The sequence below is a fragment of the Schistosoma haematobium genome, chromosome 5, assembly GCF_000699445.3.
Source record: "Schistosoma haematobium chromosome 5, whole genome shotgun sequence".
Classification (NCBI taxonomy): domain Eukaryota; kingdom Metazoa; phylum Platyhelminthes; class Trematoda; order Strigeidida; family Schistosomatidae; genus Schistosoma; species Schistosoma haematobium.
Genome location: NC_067200.1, coordinates 8,574,164 through 8,591,606, shown reverse-complemented (window position 1 = coordinate 8,591,606; position 17,443 = coordinate 8,574,164). Strand labels below are relative to the sequence as shown.

At 33.2% G+C, this 17,443-nt stretch overlaps 1 protein-coding gene across 1 annotated transcript; it reads left to right on the top strand.

The window, feature by feature from the left end:
• The first annotated feature begins 862 nt into the window (after positions 1-862).
• On the top strand, positions 863-15,861 carry MS3_00009100 (uncharacterized protein). The gene is made up of 4 exons (XM_051217439.1): positions 863-1,016; positions 10,112-10,247; positions 11,773-11,858; positions 14,291-15,861. The coding sequence occupies exons 1-4, from the start codon at positions 926-928 to the stop codon at positions 14,506-14,508; spliced, it is 531 nt and encodes a 176-aa protein (XP_051064839.1). The 5' UTR covers positions 863-925; the 3' UTR covers positions 14,509-15,861.
• Positions 15,862-17,443: the final 1,582 nt, after the last annotated feature.

The window sequence follows — 17,443 nt, the reverse complement described above, 5'->3', positions numbered from 1 at the left end:
GTAGTTTCATTTTACGACATTTTGGCGTAACATAATAACAGGAACAACTTAAACGATTTTGTATTAGTTGCTTGAATCTCCCCACTGACACTTAGTACTTCATATAATATATATGCATCCTGTTCGGATTGCCAGTGAGTCACAAGCTTTTTATACAGAGAGGGATGGTGGTTAGCAGTAGAATGCAGGAGACGCGTTTCATCCTGTAGAAAGATCCAAACAACCAATATATATGGACTTAAATTAAAATTCACCCATTGCACAAGCAGGCGGCTGTCTGAACTCAGTAGCTAAGTGGATAACGCAATGACATTTGAAGCGAAAGGTAGTTGGTTTCGAGTCCTTAAGCGAACATCAGCTCTGGGATTCAGGTAAATCCGGCTAATGTGTCCGAATAAGGATGAAACGCTCGTCTTGGATTCTACTGCAAACCACCATCCATCTCTGCTTGCAAAGTGAATGATAATAAAGATGAGTATGGTAAGTTTTACATAACATATTTAATAAAGTGTGACGTTATTCATGATCGACAACCGCTACTAACCATTAACACTTTTTAAGTTTAAAATAATATCATCTCTACAATACTTATAACTAAGATACAACTAATCATTACTACGTTGGTTACTAATGTAAGAACTGTCATAGTTCTGAATTAATAAATCCATCAAATACTATTACTTATTTTGACTACAGAAAACGATCTATAAATTAGGAGATGATATTCATGACTAACCAATCAAAAAACCAAACAGTATTGATCGTTTAAGGTCAACCTGAATTAATCAACCAATAATAATAAGAAAGTAATTTATCCCAATTGTATATAGATATACATATATATATACCACATCTAAGTATGTATATATTTATTTAGTCACGTGTTTTGCTCCAGTCCCTTCCAAAATATCGTGGTTGGAATATCATGAATTTGATCCCAGTTTATGTATATCTTTTATTAATCATCTTTATTAACCATGCTTATTCAGCACGACCACTTACACCTTATCAAAGAAGTAAGTAATCATCATTTTAAGATGGGAATAAATATTGACTACATGGATTAAATTACACATTTTATATATAATACTACTTACAAATTTTTTAATTTATAACAATTATAATAATCAGTATAGGATTGTGGAGATTATTAAGTTATTGATCGAGATCATGAACCGATTGGTGTTCGACTATTATTGAAAACCAGAAAGCACTTGACGGTCGTCTCGTCCTATTATGGGACTTCTCAACAGTGCGCATCCACGATCCCGCTCGTGAGACTCGAACCGAGGGCCTTCAGTCTCGAGTGCGAATGCTCAACCTACTAGACCACTGAGCTGGCATTCAACGGTGTTAATGTCCAACATGAACCAATTCACGAAATTGCGCGACCATCTTCCATTGTACTGAGGTAAATACAAGTATCTACGGGTATCTATCCAAGTTTTCAATGATGGTCTAACATCAATCGGTTCATAATCTCAATCAATAACAATTATAATAAACTGGGGTTATCCACATTGTTTTCAGTGTTCATCAAGTATATTTTCTAGTAATTTCGGTCATTTTTTCCATTCATTTAGTGAATGTTTGCTTAACATCTGTGTGTAATTTCAATCAAAGATTTTATTTTGATCCTCTAGTATTATCTTTAATTGTTTGATAATGAACATGACAATGTAACGTAGCCCGACATGTCAGCTGAAAAAAAGAAACACAAATGTACTGAAAATTAGTTTTTGAAATGAAATATTTTATGAAAATTGCATTCTAATATCCAAGATTTACTCATTATATAAACTGTAAACACGGATACAATATACTTACTGAATATTGAAAATGGGCGAGACTATAATTTATGGACGAACCAATCAGATATAAGATAACAAACAAGTCACGAGTTTGGGCACGGAATTCAACCATACATTTGGCTTAATAGAGTTTTGGCATTATAGCTGATGTCAGCTTGTGATGAAAACCTTAAATCTAGTTTTTAACCATAACTATCAACTGTAAATGAGAATTTTGACTGCTTTATAACCCTTATTTAGTCCTAATTAGTAGTTGTTCACTCTCAAGTTCACTTCAGCGTCGCTCAAAGGCCGTCCATAAATTATAGTCTCACCTGAAAATGTTTAGGATAACCTCAACCATATGAGGATTTATATAAACATGTTGAAATATTCATGTAGTAGTTCAAGTCTGTCCAGAAGATAATTTGTGTACTAGGATGATACACAGAGTAGTATGAATAAGAAGGGTTGGAAAAGAGAAGAACAAAAGGAAAGATGATTTGATGACTCAACAATGGCATATAATCCATTTACATTTATTAAGGAAACTAATAGAACAATAATTAGCAATAACAATCTAGGAATTGAAATTTGAGGCAGATAGTTTAACACGATGTAGTCATATTTAGAAAGAACCAATTTTATCCAGTTACTGATTACAGTAATGGAAATATATCAAAAGTACTATGAGATTCTTTGTAAGAATCAAATTATGCATATCAACAAATAAAGCTTGTCTGGTCACACTAATTTTTCCTTAGTTTAACTGAATAATTAAATAAAGTTTATATTTTAGTAGTTTTTTTTTAAATCGTGAATTGATCTTAGCTAGAATATCATTGGAAATCAGGAAGCACTCAACAGCTATTTCGTTCTACCATGGGATTCCTCAGCAGTACACTTTCATGACCTTGACACAGAGAATAGAACCGAAAACCTATGAATGATTTATCATTGCCACATAACTATCTCGATCATTCTGATTACTCAATCATTATAATCACCTTTTTAGCAGATAGTCAAGTATCTTAACAGCTTCACTGTTTGAACATGTTTAATACAAAATTAAAATCATTAAACATTGAACTGTCAATGTGAAATAGAAAACTGTAAATTTGTCACTAAAATATGTACTAGATCATGTTATCACATTTTACAATACTATACAATGCCAGAATGTTTGAAATGCGCTTCTCTCCCTCTAAATACAAGCTGCTGCTTCAGGACTGGTCTACGTCAACACCTGAACTAAGGATAGAGAGTGAAGTAGTCGAATGTGTCGACAACTTCACTTATCGTAACCAATGGTTGGAGACTCTTGGTGACATAGCTCAGAATCGATCACAATGGCGTAGGTGTATACACTCTCTGTCTTCCCTTAAACTAAGAAATTAAAATCGCTTCATGTCTTTCTTTCTAAGAACTAATTCTTTCTTCGTGTACTATTTCCTTATTGCAATCTTTTTTTATATGTTACCACCTCTGAATTAACTACTTTTATGAATTCAGTGTCCATATTGTTGTGTTAATGAAGTATGGTAACTTGGACCGATGCATTTATGTGCCTGGTCCTACGTTGTAGCTGACTGACTGACAATAGTATACATGAGATTTACAAGAAGATTATCAAATAGAGAATGAATTAGAAATTACCTAACTAAAAATTACAAAACGATATTGAATAATAAATTCTTCAAAGTGTAAATAAGATGAATATTTGCTATGGATATTTCATGGAAGAAAATGTATCATTTGTATTAGTATCGAAGTTCCACGGAAACAGTAATGAAAATTAAATTATTTTAAGTATTATCTATCATAATTTCAGCTCAAAATCTAATTTTATATTTATAGTAAAGTTGGATGGTGGATAGTAGTGAAATCTGGGACTTACGTCTTGTCCTATTTTGAATTAGTCACTTAGATACCCCTATATTTCTGTCTTAATTTTCATTCTCAAAGTCGAACCGAGTAATTTTCACATCAGGTTTCGTTCATGTTAACCATTCAGTTATTGAATCCAAATAGCCAACAGCTTTTGCAATGGAGATAAACGGTTATTTATTATTTGAAACAGATCATATCTTCATGTTGTTGACGCCAGGGACTGAAATTGATCAGATTTGCGATAACAGGTCTTAAATTCATTCACCCTTTTGGCTAAATAGAGTCTTGGCATTTTAACTGATGTTGGTTCGTGATGATAACCATAAATCTAATTCCTAACCCTAACCATCAACTGTATATCATAATACTTATACTTCAAACTGTTTTATAACCATCATTTAGACCTAATCAATAGGTGTCCACTCTCAAAATCACTTTAGCGTCGCTCAAATGTCGTCCATAAACTATAATCACACCATCTTACCTAATATTTTTTAGTGTTTAAGAAAGAATTTAACATAAGCAATAAAAATTTATCTCATTAATATTTACGTAACCCGATCACTCAATGATGGAACATTCCTATCATGACAACCGAGTTGATACATATATTAGTTGGAACTATTTTCTTTTAGGTTTGTACAGTAGCAACCAAGTTGGTTGGATAGTTGTAAGGTTGCAAGAAAAAGATTTTAGATTAGAGAACAAAGTTGTACTGATTATTTTCTAGTTTCAAAATTATCTTGTACTTTGCTATTCAATGAATTCACTCTTTCATCCTAAATGATACTTTTTTATACTTAAAGTTTCTACCATAACTGATATTATGGCTGATTCTATTACTCTGTCATTTATGTTAATGGTTACTCTTGATTATGTTGGTATGGTATAACAACTTGAACCGATGCACATATCTCCCATGTTCTACAATGCTTTTGACTGACTGGTTGGTCAATACATTAGAATACTAGTTTTAAAAACATTTGGATATCTACAAAAACTAAGTTATCCAAACTCCATCAATGATAATGTTGCGAAAAGTATTTCCATACTTATGCGATCTTTTACTAACATTAATATCAAGGCAAAATGTTATCTATATCTATGATTTATAGTGCACTAATTAGTGTTATAAAAAACAATGCTTTATACATATCATTATAGTGAACGAACACTCAGGTGAAGAAGACCAATTTAGTGTTTCATGTACAATAACATAGTGGTTTAGTATAATGTGAAAATCATATACCGAACATATCATTCACACGTCCTTTTTGAATTGTCTCTTACATGTATCATTGTCCCTTTGTTCCTATTGATATATTGATTGCTTTCAATTTCCTTCTCTCCTCACTTCAGTTCAGTCTTCTGAACCTTCTGCTTGCAGACATTCTGTGGTGTATGTTACTGATATCGGCAGATACAAGTAGTATGTATCGTCAATAGAAAGTGAAATGTCTGGTGGGAAAAGGTTAAGAAGATCGAAGGAAAGAGAATGAGAACAGAGAATGTTTGGTATGGAAATGAAGGAACAATGAAGTCTAAGACAATAGGTTAACATTTTGCGAATGAACTCTTTATTGTATGGTTCTCAGATTTTACTAAGAGATTCTATATTCTCCTTCCCTACAATTCCACTTACGACTAGTGTTACATACTACTTATATCTGTTAACAAAAGTAGCATGCATCACATTAAATTTGGCTTTATGTTATCAACTACAAATATCGATCGGTAACGATCATTGTGATTTTTATTAAATTTATGTTAGATGATTAATACAAAAATATATATCATCGGCTTATACAAAATTAGTGTAATAGGAAAATAGTCGTCTTAAATACATTGTTACTTACCTACTTACTTACGCCCGTTACTCCAAATGGAGCAAAAGCCGCCGAACAGCATTCTCCAACCCACTCTGTCCTGCGCCCTCCTTTCCAGTTCTATCCAATTTTTGTTAATTTTTCTCATGTCTATCTCCATTTCCCGGCGTAATGTGTTCTTCTTTAGACTTCCTCTTCTCTGTTGGCCTTGAGGATTCCATGTGAACGCTGCTTGTCTTGTGACACAGTTGGGTGCTTTCCTCAATGTGTGTCCTATCCAATTCCAGCGCTTTTTCCTGATTTCTTCCTCCTCTGGCATCTGGTTTGTTCTCTCTCACAATGGATTGTTGCTGGTAGTATCTGGCCAACGGATCCGAAGTATTTTGTGTAGACAACTATTAATAAACACCTGTATTTTCTGGATGATGTCTTTCGTAGTTCTCCAAGTTTCCGACCCATACAGTAGATTCTTGCTTTTCCCTTTGTGTATATTGAGACCTACTGCTGCTGAGGCTGCTGTTACACTGTTTGTCTTCTCCTGCACTTGTTGTTGCGATTGCGATAGAAGGGCCAGATCATCTGCGAAGTCTAGATCATCCAGCTGGATCCTGGATGTCCACTGTATCCCTTGCTTCCCATCAGATATTGACGTCTTCATGATCCAATCGATCACCAGGAGAAAGAGAAAGGGTGAGAGTAAGCAACCTTCATTGACACCGGTCTTTACTTCGAACGAGTCTGTGAGCTGTCCTCCATGCACGATTTTGCAGTTTAATCCATCATAGGAATTGTGTATGGTATTGATTATCTTCTGAGGCACTCCGTAGTGTCGAAGAAGCTTCCACAATGTTGTCCTGTCCACGCTATCAAATGCCTTTTCGTAGTCAATGACGTTGATGTAGAGTGATGAATCCCATTCAATTGATTTTTCCACAATGATCGTTGAATTTGCGATTTGGTCTGTACACGATCTATCCTTACAGAATCCAGCCGGTTGGTTTCGAATTCGGGTGTCTATGGAGACCTTCATCCTGTTTAACAATACTCTGTTGAAGACCTTTCCTGGTATTGAGAGAAGAGTGATGCCCCTGTAGTTATCACAGTTGCTGAGATCGCCTTTCTTTGATATTTTGATCAGAAGTCCTTCCTTCCAATCTGTTACTACTTGTTCCTCATCCCAAATCTTGCTGAAGAGGATGTGGAGTATCCTTGCAGTTACCGCTACGTCTACTTTCAGTACCTCACTTGGAATGTTGTCTGGTCCTGTTGCTTTGCCATTCTTGATTTGTCTGATGACCATACTGATCTCTTCAATTGTTGGTAAGCCAACATTGATTGGGATTAAATACATTGTACTTTCCAGAAATCTATAAATAGTCCATCTATTTTGAACTCGTTTATTTTGTATAATGAAGAAAATATTTTTAAACTGACAGAAAACAAAAAATTGATAAGGTCTTGATAATGATTTATTCATTTTAAGGGATATTATGTAATCATTATATTACTATATATAATTTAAATAAATGAAAATCAATAGGATTCAAGGTCATATTAAATAGGAACTAATCAATAAATATTGATTAATTGACATTTTGAATTTTAAATCCCAAATGTTTTTAAAAAGAAAATATTGATTACATATTACAAAGAAATATTTATACAAAATTTGTTTAATAACGTTAATAAACAAGCACTGAACAGTTGCTTCGTCCTAATATGAGACACCTTAGCAACGCATATTCCATGCTAAGACGAAATAGTCATCTAGTGTTTTCAAGTTTTTCATGATGATCAAGATTTAATTGACTTATGAATTCAACTACGAAAATTATTACAATCTCTATAAAATCCCTTTTTTGATTAGTTTGATTCTGTTTGTTGATATTATGTAGTTTATATTACATCAGAGAAAAAAAAGATTATTCGGTGAGACTATAATTCATGGACGCACCTTTGAGCGACGCTAAAGTGATTTTGAGAGTGGATACCTACTGATTAGGGCTAAATGAGGGTTATAAAGTAGTTTGAAGAATAAGGATTATGATTTATGAGTTAATGGTTAGGGTTAGGAATTAGATTTATGGCTATCATCACGAACCAACATCAGTTAAAATGCCAAAATGTTATTTGAACAAATGAGTGAATGAATTTCGCGCCAAAATTTAAGACCTGTTATCCTAAATTTGAATTGATTCATCCACAAATGATAGTCTCGCCAATTCATCTTATATGTTATCATTTTACTGATTGTTATATACTTCGTTGATAAGATGTTTATTAAAGATTTTCGAAAAACTGAAGTTTTGTGACCACAAAAATACATTTAATTCATATCCGGCTTTTCTAAATGATATTTTAATTTAATATACCACAAAATGATTATTATGATGTAATTACAAATGAGATTTTATCATTATTATTATTATTTATTACAACACATAGATAGTGGTACAAAGAGACACCAAATACATATGCGTTACACAAATCTCATTCGATATGTGTGAGGGCTGTGATACTGCCCGGGTGTCCAGACCGAAGCAGGTGGTTTTGTCAGGAGGCCACTCCCCGAGCCTTCGACCTGAAGGTCTGATCCACAAGGCAGTGGAGCATCACGAGGAGATGCAGTCCCATGGTAGCCGGTGACCAACGATTGGTTCATACGCCCTTTGTTCCCGCAGGATACTGGAGCCCATGTGCACAATTGATTTGGGGTCCGATTAAAGCTCCGGACATCCGCTTTTTGTCCTCTCATTTTCGTAAACAACACCCCTGCTACGAGAAGGTGGTGAGTAGGATTTCCCTGCAGAGGCTATATACGCGTGGCCATGTGAGAGCATTTAGACAGGGAGAACGGATTCTCCTCACTCTCGGCCGTACCAGGGCATTTGGGGGCTCACCAATAAGATTTTAGCTTACTTTAAATCTTGATTTAAGTTTCATTGTTGGTTCCTTTTTTTGTTCTTTGGTTTCATTTGCTCCATTTCAATGGTCGTTTTGATGTATTAACCAGGGTTTATAATTTTTGTTGTTGTTGTTGTTAATGATATTTAAAACTTCAGTTATTTTGTCTTTGTAACCATATAGACATCCTGAATGGATTGCTTCTATATGGTATTCTATCGTGAATTCAAGTATAATTGGTATGTGACTTGGCTAATCAATCATAAAGCAACATAGACTGATCATTTAAAGTTCTTAATATTAAAAATGAGAAATTACAAATAATTTTTAATGGTTCTATTCTCGTGGAAAAAAAGTACTTGACAATTTGGACTGAATAATTTAGTGAATAAAATATCAGCTTTTCAAAGTGAAGGGTATTGTACTCAAGTTTCAGTATGAAAATTAGTACAACATCTATCAGATTAGTCTAAAACAGAACGAAACGCATACCCTAGATTTCATTATTAGCCACTACTCAAATGTAATACTTATATTTGAATCTCTGTTATAGTTGATTATAAATCTTCTTTGTATGATCCTTCTTGTTATGCTAATGTGGTACAGAAATTTTGTTTGATGATCATTTGTATCATGTTCTACAATAACTAAGATTAACAGTAATAAAGTTCACTTATTTTACACCAGTATGTATTATTCATATAATATGATGATACTCATATTACATAATGTAGGATTTTTAAAAATTCTAATAAATTCCAAACTTGGTTTCAGTATTCTTCTCTTTACAATACATTAACTAATCTATTCTAAATATATTTTTAATATAATTAAAATCCCTTTTTATGCTAAGATGGATGATAGTGAGCAGTGGAATCCAGGACATGCGTTTCGTTCTATTTAAGACTCGTCAGTTGGATATAGGATGAAACACGCGTCCTCCATTCCACTGCTAGCCGTTATCCATATTTGCTTAGAAAGCTTATGACTTAAGGTGATATTGAAGCCTTCCGCATAGTATGCAAATATGTCAACAAGAGACTGATTAATTGTAGTCCTAAACAGCAATCGTAAGATACTAGCAAACAATACTAAGTGAATATAATTAAAATAGATTGAAATGGTTCATTGACCTTTTACGACGTGTAATAAAGAATTTACGCTTATGTCTGTTATTTTCATGATAATCAGTGACTTTCTAGTACAATTTATATGTTTTGTTGTTATCTATGCTTGGTCACCCTATGAATATTGTACATAGACCACATGATCTGCAACTAACTACACACCCTAATTAAAAGTCAATTAAATTTTGAACTGATATTACACCTTAGTTCGGCTGTCAATAACTTCCTTCCAACTTAACTCTACATTAGATAACGTCGCACATCGAGGTAGATAGTCGTTGACTGACATATCAGTACAACTTTCGACTGATGATACATACTACTTATATCTGTCAAGATTAGTAGTACACACTACACTGTAATGATCGAATAATAATTTTATACAAATATTCACCGATATTAGAACGAATAGTGTGACAGAAATTAGATGCCAATTATAGAAAAGACATTAGATATGATAATTTTAATATGAATATATCTATATGAATCAAGCGATTACTTTTGCATATAGTCAAATGAAATTTTGTCTATAACTATATACTGATCCGATTATTTATTATTCTTTTGTTTTAAGGTTTCACACCAGCTAGAAATATCAGTTGTGCACAATGTGAAATGAAATTAGAAGTGGATAAATCAAAAACTTTTGTAGAAACTGATATGTATCGTCGTAGATGTTTAGATGAACCAGAACTATTCTTTAAACCATGGTGAGTTATCTATTTTTATATAACAATGATAATAAGAAACCAATGCATAGAAATGATATTATTGACTTGGTATTGTTTTACTTGAATCTTCCCATTGAGGTTTAAGACTGCAATTGATCAGTCTCTTATTGGCATATGTGCATACTATGCGTATTGCCTCAATATTGCATTAATTCGCATGCTTTATAAGCAGAGATGGATAGTGGCTAGCAGTGGAATCCAGGATGCGCGTTTCGTCCTATTTTGGACTTGTCAGCTGGATGTACCTGCATCCCAGAGTTGATGATCACTCCGAGACTCAAACCCAGGACATCAACTGTGGGATGCAGATACATCCAGCTGACGAGTCCCAAATAGGACGAAGCGCACGTCCTGGATTCCACTGCTAGCCACTACCCATCTTTGAGATGATATTATGTTTTAGAGTTTTATACTCCATTGAAATGTATTAATTATTGATGATTTATGATTGAACTGGTTTGTTTAAAAGTTTAATTTAATGAAAAATAATAATAAATTATCAATTTATGTGTTCGGTATACAAGCCGAATGCAAAAGTATAAATATTTACCCAGGTATTGCTTTTACACTATGTCATTTTCTATAACTGATGTACAAATCTCAGTTTTCTTAATAATTAAACATATTTTGTTTACAATTTGGAAGGTCTTTTCTACAGAACTCTATACATATTGGATGATATTATTGCATCTCACATTAAAAATCTAGAGATTTCGATGATGACTGATATTTCGTTGCTTGTAAATGTTTGACAAGAAAATCTAAAAACTGGACCAAACATTATGGTTTAGAGCATGAACCAAACTTTTTTAGACAACCACTGAAAAGTAAAAAGCATTGAATGGTAGTGTATCCGTGACCTCACCGTACACTGAGTCCAGGTCTTTCAGGTCCCCAAAGTCCCCGTTCATTGGTTTATACTTATAATTTTATTGAATTCATAATATCGCCTAACTTTGAGTGTTGTAGGTAAATAACCACTACACCCCAAATATGGTTTTGCATGTTGGTCACAGCTTCTTGCTAAGTCTTCAAGAATTAACTCGCGAAACTATTGATTAATAGACAAGTGATGCATTTGATGGGTCTGCAATATGAGTCCCATACAATTGTTCAGTGCTGTTTGGTTTTCAATGCTTTTCTATCTAAGAACAATCAGTGATACTATCTATGAAATGACTTCGTAATTTGGAAGTAACGCGCTTTCCACGAACCTGATACTTCTGAATTCGAATCACATTATGATCATATATGTATCTCACTGACAGGTATAGAACTAACTGTGTACTGCATCTAAATACCCACTGGTTTTCAGGAGAATATCAGCTGGATTCAATTTTCTTAATCTACAAAATAAAATCATTCTTAATCAGTTAGTTCTCAGTAGTTTGTAGGTTATCAGTATTATCAGTTAGAAAAAAACATTGATTTCATCATCATTAGAACATGACTACTTATCTAATTAATTACTGTTGTTATTCTTTTCTCTACATTTTCCTACCAGTATTGTGAATGATAAGAATACACCACGTGGATGTGCTAAACTTACCACCTACTTAAAAGAACCCGTTGGTAAAGGTCGAATTAAAGGTAGGTACTAAACAATTTTATCTAAAAGTTGTTTACTATGTAATTATCATCATAACTGTAATTATATTATTTCACAGTATGCAGAAATAAAAACTCAGAAGCTCAACCGATCAGTTTTTTCTTACGAATTGTTTCAATTAAGAGTTATGTCATAAACTGTAGTACATTTGATATGCAACTCAAATGTACATATCACATCATAGACTAATTTATTGCATTTCTGAATGTTGAAAACTCTTACTGTTACATCATCTACTTAAGTGAAAAGTAATGGATTCGAGTCTTAGTGTAAATATTACTGAGATGTAGGTTTATCCAAATGAAAAGTTTTAACTTTGACATTAATGACATAAGTTTTTGACTTCACTGCTAGACATACATACCAAATATATTGATGATTACAAATCCTATGCATAAATATAACCAGGAAAATAATCCCATTAAGAAAAGTTTAATAAAAACCCTAATCGAATTAGTATGAGTTTTATTACAGAAAATAAATAGTAACATTGTGATGGTTCATTATAATCTCAGCTATTCAATTATATAGCATCTAATTCATAAAGTTTAATATGATTTTTATTGAATATTTTAACTTACCTTTTGTTCTTACCCAGTACCATTCACTTTAAACTGCAATGAATTGCATACTGAGCTATAAATTCCAGATAGGCATTGACTTATTCAATGGTTATGAAGATATTAAATATCGGATTTGTTTAACACAAATTATACATTTTAGTTAACTTTAATTTATATCTTATATACCGGAAGTATAACAATATCCAAGTATATCGATAGTAAACAAAGAAGGATTTTAAACCTTAATCTTTTCTCTAATAAATATATCTTATGTGAGCAAAAGTGGATAGTGGCTAGCAGTGGAATTCAGGACGCGCGCTTCGTCTTATTTGGGACTCGTCAGCTGGATGTATCTGCATCTCAGAGTTGATGTTTACTCTGGGACTCGAACCCAGTACCTTTCGCTTCAAACACCCTCTCGTTATCCACTTAACTACTGAGTCCTTATGGCCACTTTCTTGTGCAATCAGGTGAAGATTGTTTACTTGGATCTTCCGATTACAATTGACAAGTCTCTTATTGGCATATATGCATACTGTGCTATTGCCTTAACTCAAAAGCTTTTTAAGCAAAAATGGATAGTGGCTAGCAGTGGAATCCAGGAATATTCAAGGAAACAATACCAAGTGAATTACATCTTATGTGGTTTATGAAAATTTATAACCATTATAATATTATGATTTCGGTAATAGCATTAGTGATCAAGTTCAAGTATAAACAACTATGAATTTAACCAAACATGATATACTAATCTCCCAGATTTAATGACCTAATATATTAACGTTCATTAGCTTACACAGAATACTTATCTTCAAGCCTTAATCAAAACAGGGAAAAAACTAGTCAACAAATCTTCTATATCCTGACTTCGAAATCTAGCTTAATTCTATACATAAACCACAGTCAGACTATCATTGATCACTTCATGATTTTAATTTATCAATGAGGCAAACGGAATTTTATAACTACGAGAAGATTAAAATCTTATACTAATTATTTAATACATTCACATTAAAAATGCAAATACTGATCTCCTTAAAGAATGACTTCCATAGTTTGTCATTCTCACCTATTCGTTCCAGTTTAAAAATACACTTTCTAACAACAATAAAAATATCAGCTCTTCTACGGATTATGAAAGTTCTGTTCCATTTCATTTAATACATAAGTAAAAATGTAATTCTACCAAGATAACTTATTGGACAAACATTTAGATTTAGTGGAAGGGGTGTTAGGAAGAATGCCTTAAATGAAGTATAACAATCAGCTCATTGGTAAATTACTTCAAAATGTTCCTTAGGTTTTAGTGAGAATTATGATTGATGAAGTTTAAACGAATTTTCAACAATGGTATCCCATGACTACTGTATTATATCACGAATTGAACATTGGACGCCAACTCGGTGATCTTAATAGTTAATCGTTTTCCGTGAGACTTTTAGGTTTTGGATTTGATTTCCGGTACTTCATAGATGTTCTATTGAGACGTGGGATATTAGAACAGAACGGTTGTCCACTGCTCCCGGGTATTCATTAGTATCACAACTAAGACCAACCTGTTGTGAATACTACTTATAAAACTCCAACTCATTAAAAATTACTATTTGTAAGTAGCATAACTGGTGTAACGGAATTCTCAGGCTCAAATTGGAAGTGATCCACATCAATGTGGAAATAGTTTAATCAATACCTATACTCATGTGTTTAAACAATTTTCGACTGTAAATGACCAACAGAATATTGTTCAGTATTTTCCCTTAGTTTCCGCATTTCATTTGTTAATAATCATTGTCCTTAAAAATCAATTGATCAATCATAATAATACCAATACTCTGTCATTATTATTATAGAAGTCACATTGATGAAACGTTTCTGTGCTACCGAAGGTGCTGAGCCCGAAGAAATTAAATGTGTTGATCATCCTTCAGAAGGCGGCAATTCAGAATTATGTATTTGTGGTACGGATAATTGTAATTCTGCTCCACAATTATTGAAATTGTCATTATCATCACCTATTTTTTCTCTCACAATATCAACCATTTACATGATATTTATGAAAATCAACTAATTAATATCATTATTAGTCAACTTTGTAAGTAGTATATACATATTGTTGAGAAACAGAGATATTTTTAGTCAGATGTGTTAACCGATGGGGCGAAATGCATCACGTTAGTTTACTATGTAAATGTGTGAAAACACATGCAGACGTACACAAACACCTATATAAGTACACGCCTACAAAATTGTGCATTTTCCTAATTGGTAGCCGTAATTCATTTGTCATTCTATTCGCCTTTTTAAACTTACATACAATTAGGATGGTTATTATTACTATTATTGTCAATAATATTGTATGTTGTGATGATTGCTTTCTATTGTGTTGTCCATTAGTATCATATACATATAAGTACAATTTAGTTTTTACATAAATTCTACTGTTGTCATTATTATAAATGTACAACAGCATTATATAATATATATATATATATATAGTAATATTTACCATACATTCTTTATCAGTAATGCTTGTTGACTTTTAGTAAATGGGGTTTTCCAGCTACTTTTAGGTATATTTGAAGGTGAGCTTGATATTAGATTGATGAAACATCATTTAGATATTTCTAACATAATAATGCATAGGGGTACATATTGTCGATTTGAAATAGTTGTAACGTCGATCCACTACCTGGTCGGTAGAATCCAACCAATTCTTGGAAGATTAGACAAACATGAAATCCCCCATCACTCAGTTATAAATATCTCAGGAGTGTAAGAGACTAGTCCTAGTCTAAATAGTTTAGTGATAACGTCCCAGGATATAAAACAGTATATCGCTTGAATACCACAAGGACTATTAGTTCTTTCCAGTTTCCAGGCACATCCTGAAAACAAGGTCAAGTAGGGTTTCCTACTAACTACCTCCAACTACCTAATAAAAACCATTTTCTAACCGAAGATAGGTTTCTTCTCTATTATTGAGTTTCATTATTATCATTGGCTTTATTCAATATTATATTTCTGATGCAACACAGAATTTTCAGTAAAGTATGTCAACAAGTTTCATTTCCTTATTTATTGATCTATTCTGACGATAAATACTGAGTGGTCACCAGTTAGATGTTAGCAGACCAGTAATCGATATCTGAATAATGTTCATTCTCTTCAACGGATATTACCCGCCATTACGATGTCTCTGATTGTACTATTTTGTAACCTGTACAGCGAAAGGTCGTGAATCTCTTAGAAACGCGCCTGAATAGGTCATACGCTTAATAGACATAATGATGCATTAATGCAAACAAAAGCAGATAACTTGTTGGAATATTCAGATGGCAGGAACAGGTGGCCCATACATTCAAGTAGGCTGACGTGGTAGGCGTTAATATTGATTAACCGTCAGTCTATCTTGTTATGTCCTAGTGAAGATTAAATTATGGGTAACTTCCGAGGACCATTAATGGACTAATACTCCAGAAATATTCTTATTGTATAATTACTCAGTAATTAGATTAGGTATATTTATATTCCTCTTATTATAAGCTTCATTTTGACCTATCATTTATTATTGTACGATTTACTGTTCTTAAGCTATGTTCAGTTTACTAACTACTGCCTCCCACGTTCACAGCCACTTTTTGACTTTATTGTGTACAAATGTTATTTCCTATTTTATGATGCGTTGTGGTCTGTTTGTTTGATATATAAACATAGTATGTTTGAAGTATTTGATTCGCATAGTGGAAGCTGGTATTGGTGTTCTGGACTCAAGTGGACGGGCTAGGCGGACATAGGACGAATAAGGACGCTAGGCTGCCCATACCGATCGAACGTCATTGGTTTGGCACAGTGCTAAGATTGTATAAGTCGTATTTTGATTGGTGGATAAATCGCGTGATAAACGCCGGACATAAAGTCATAACATATCTAGTCATATTAAATACAGAATGTTCCATAATTCTTCTTAGATGACTCATAACAGTAGCTTAAAAACACTACCAACTCGTACATAACTTACCACTATCTTTTCATGAATAGTCATGAAATTTTTATTCATCAGGTTTGACCTGACATGATTCAAACACATTATCAATTCTCGTTTGTCTAGTTGAAATATCTAAGATGCATTTGAATTTCTTAAATAGGAATTTCATGGTTGACTGTTATCATTGTTCTATGTGTATTTGTATTTACAATACCACTTTTCGCCAGCTCGCACGTGCTAACTTGGCGTCGGGAATGACTACTCCTCTTGTAATGACCTAATAGTTATAACGACCAAAACATTTTTTCTTTAGATCCTACCATGCTAGGCAGATTCACCAGAGAACGGCTAAGATAGAGACAATGGTGGAATACCGCTGTGATGAGACGGAAATAAGGTGTTTTTCTCAGGTAACTAATACCTACAGCGATGTTGTTTCGACACAATGAAAAGAAGGGGTTAGAGAGGTCCGCATCAAAGAACAGCACGTCTCACTTTACGGATTTACATCTCCGATGGTAAAGCTTTCAAAGCATGGAGTTAACATATCAAGAACTAGTCATAAAAATACTGTGTATAACCAGGTTTAAGCAGATATTCCTTAGACTCCCGCTCCCAGGTAGCAAAGATCGCTACTAATTCAGTTTCCTTTCCAGGCACTTTCTTACGGTTGACTAACTGATTGAGTACCAGTATCAATGATTCTTTAAAAACATTTATTTTGATTTGTTCCTTTTCAAAAATTTAATTCCATCTATCTACATTCTAAGGCCTTCCCTGACATACTTTAATCTAGTGATTTGAAAACAATCTGTAATCTTGACGTTAAAAAAGTGAGTTCCCATTTTATGCTAAAGCCTATTAATACGTAAACCTTCATCACCATTAAGCATAACATCAGATTAGATTAAATGTTGAATAAGTTATTCATAAAAACGTATATTAATTAAAGCAAACATCCCGATAATCCTTAGGATTGGAACATAAGAAGAAAAACTCATGATAAGTTCAAAATATG